This window comes from Pundamilia nyererei, unplaced genomic scaffold, assembly GCF_000239375.1.
Source record: "Pundamilia nyererei isolate P.nyererei 1_Seehausen unplaced genomic scaffold, PunNye1.0 scaffold00125, whole genome shotgun sequence".
NCBI classification, from domain to species: Eukaryota; Metazoa; Chordata; class Actinopteri; order Cichliformes; family Cichlidae; genus Pundamilia; species Pundamilia nyererei.
This window is the reverse complement of record NW_005187526.1, coordinates 410851-414410: the sequence shown is the minus strand read 5'-3', so window position 1 is coordinate 414410 and position 3560 is coordinate 410851. Positions and strand designations below refer to the sequence as shown.

Below are 3560 nucleotides of genomic sequence, written 5' to 3'. Positions count from 1 at the left end.
CATAGCCAAGCCACTCATCTCTTCTGGGCATGAAGAGCCACAGTAGTACTACCAGAAGAGAAAAACAGAGGATGACATGTCTGGAGATGTGGTGTCCTGAGAAACGGGTTCACTCAGGTGTCAGCACATTGTAGCATGTTATGTAACAACATCGCAGCTTAAATTCAGTACATACAAACAACATTACTACTATTAATATACCAATGAGAAACAGCTAAATTAAAACACTGAATTTAGTGACATGTGGCATAGCCTGTTTCCGTTACGTGCATGACTTAAAATCATGTATGATATGCCTTTGCCAGTGCAATCATTCATTATATAAAAAAAGCACATACTAGAATTGGTAAACCTACCTGTCACAGTCTTAGTTTTGACTGGGCTGCTGGCATAGTCTGAGGCCTGATTGGAAGATTGTTTGACCAGTGGTGTGCTCCCTACTGACACCTCGTCCTCTCTCCTCTTGGCCAAAGGAACTGCACCAGGATTCTGCAAGGACATCAAAGCATGAGCACCTATACGGCCATGGACAGGAAAATGCTGCGAATGTAAAGTACAAAGTTATTCACTTCTTGAAGGGAACAATTGAGACTGAGATTTAGTCAGATCTCAAGATCTCTGTTAATCAGGAGAAACAATAAATAATGCAACTAAAGACAGAGATACAGGCAGAGAGAGAAAAAGAAAAATGCAGTGGAACACAAAACCGGACTCCAAGACCAACAAGGACTAGTGACAGCTCCCTGCTTTTTTTAAGCAGTCTCCCATGCAGGCCAAACACACACGCTCACACACTGCTGTCAGTGAGATGACTGAAAGACAGAGGAGTGGAAGGTTGTTCTGAAATAAGGAAACCCCATTAGCATCGGCCAGCAATACCAGTCGGCTATGATGCAGCTGCACAAGGCCTCAGGCCAAACACGTACTGCAGCCTGTGTAAACATGCACGCACGCACGCACGCACGCACACACAGAGCTGCTTTTCATTCCATATCTCTTCACTGTGTCTCAAAGACACCCCCCATGCGCCTCCTCCACTGTTAATGCTAATCATTTCTTCAATACTCTCATTTGTCCTCTCATCAGCCTTACTTCCACTTTGGCTTTCTCTATGAAGTCAAAAGTTCTACTCGCACACCTGTCACACAAAATGAACTTCCTTCTCTCTTTGTCCATACCTCAAAATGCCCCCCTGCTAGTCCCGATTTCCTTATTTTCCAGCATTTCCTGTCATCTCGACCCAAACCAGTCAGTGTCCTTTCCACTGCCCTTCACATGCTGTTGACTGGCCTTCAGATACAGGCCTTGTCTAATCCAGCAAGGCCTTGAGAAGTGGCCCTGACAGGCAGCTGAGGTAGACATTCATACAGAAACAGACACACACTGGCTGCAGCATGTCTACATAGACACACACCAGCCCATGTTGTGTATCCTTCACATTGGCTGTAGTTCAACTCATAACATGTGTTTACCCCCTTACAGTAACAACCTCTAGCACAGGGAGCCGGTGCAGTTAACTCCTGCTCTTTGTTGAATACAGACATACATCTTTCAAAAACTGCAAGGGGCATAAAACAGAGCAACTCAATGGGGGAAAAATAGCATAATAGATTCATTGACTATATATTTATGTGGCTTTATGGGGTGAAGCTGTGCTATATCCCAGGCAATCACACCAAGAATGTCTATAAGTGTGCATGAAATGTGTGCACAGAACATTCAATGTCCATAACCATCACTACGACCCCTGTCAAATAAACAGAGAGAGACTGGAAGACAGGGAGCAGAACACATGGAAAAAGGTAGCTGGGAAAGAGAAGGCAAGTCTGAAGGAGGAAGAACTACAGACTTCAGTCGATTAACTAAACTAAGTGTGTGAGTGCCAGCAGTTTACAAATGCACATTACAAATGCCTGTATAAAGGTGGAGCTCCTTATGAGGATGGTAGTTTACTTAGTTACTTTGGTTACAGTGACTGTAATCTGTGCAGAACTCAGATTACAATGGCACCAACTATGTATTTGTCCACCAAATGGACATAGAAATAACATTTCAAGATAAAGTAGAGCTACAAGTGGTGTTTGTAGCTGTTCACATTTTTGAGTAACAACCCCAATAATGCTCAGATTATGGCAGACAGATTCTATATCCTCTCCTGCCCAAGAATACCTCGGGATCCAACTCAAGGAGTTCCAAAACATTGCTGCTCTAATTATTTTATTATATCTTACTTAACTTTTATTTATACAGGTAGTCCAATTAAGATTCAATGTCTCATTTACAACAGAGACCTGTGTTTCCCAGCATTACTAGGCTGTGATCTTGTTGTGATTTCAGATAAGCAGCAGAAAATAGATGGCTAAACTGACATTAGGCCTGGAAAAGAAACTGACAGCCTGTCTGAGAAGAGATCAAGTACCTGTTGCTGTTGTCTGCTGCTCGCTCTGTGAGGTTGATACAAAAGCCATGTGCAGAAGATTGGGTCCACATTGATAGCTATTCCCTGGACACTGACCAGCAGGACTGCACCTGGAAAAAACACATACAGAATCAGAGTTTTAGTAATATAACACAGAAGACAAAGAAAATCAAACCAATGATAAATTGCTATGTTCCAAAAAAAATAAAATAAATGACAGCAAAGTATATCGTCTACATCTGTTTGCTTTTACAAAATGAAATTTGCTGGAGACCAGTTGTTTGACAGCACTCAAGCCATTTTTTGAAGATGTTTGACTTCAGCAATCAATATGACCTAGTCAACAGAATCCAGACTAATGTGGAGACTATGCGAACGTGGACAAAGTTCTGATACTGCAAACTTCTGCAAAGTAAAAGGAATACTGATGTGCAATCAGTGTAAGATAATATAATCAGCAAGTTAAAGTGGCTTGAAGTGAATCTTCTCACATTGAGTGTCAGGTTCCTCCACTGATGTACATAATACAGTCCAAATGAACTGCTGGTGGGTATCGAGCCCGCTTGCTGGAGTGCAGCGAGGAGGACAGTTTGTTTCAATTGCGCTGTTCAAAGTGGTATCAAGCTAAGCCAAGAATAACATTTTCTTTTGATAAATTTCTATGAAACTCAAGACTTTCTCTGGGTTTTGGTTTACTCTTAAATAATAATCTTTACCAACAATAAGCGGACCCTGAGGTAATGCATTAGGATCCTATCAATAATGATTCCCATGCCGGCAGGATTAGCATAAGGTCTCTGGCGTGCCGTGAAATGTCCCAGCATGACGATGGGAGGATGTTTCAGCTCTAGAAGGACTTTCAGCAGTTTAAGAGAGCTTTGGACAAGACCCGAGTCTTCTGTTTCAGGCCCTGAGGCAAGGTTGCGTGTTTGTGAGTGTGTGTGTGTGTGTGTGTGTATGTATGTTTATATTTCACCTCCAACAAAGCTTGATTACCTGCTGCTTTGCCTAACATTTTAGTGTCTCCAAAGCATGAACAAAGCTGAATTAGAACCACCCATTCCCCAGCATTTGTGCGCGCACACACACACACACACACACACACACACACACACACACACACACACACACACACACACAC

The 3560-nt window shown here is 42.5% G+C and overlaps 1 protein-coding gene across 3 annotated transcripts in view; it reads right to left on the bottom strand.

Moving 5' to 3' along the window:
* Positions 1–3560, bottom strand: part of vps13b (vacuolar protein sorting 13 homolog B) — a 293873-nt gene that overhangs the window by 171755 nt on the left and 118558 nt on the right. For all 3 annotated transcript variants that reach the window (XM_005742923.1, XM_005742921.1, XM_005742922.1), the window contains exons 20-21: positions 2420–2529; positions 357–489 (exon numbers count right to left, since the gene is read on the bottom strand). In XM_005742923.1, coding sequence (XP_005742980.1) covers positions 357–489; positions 2420–2529 — 243 coding nt within the window. The remainder of the gene's footprint in view (positions 1–356; positions 490–2419; positions 2530–3560) is intronic.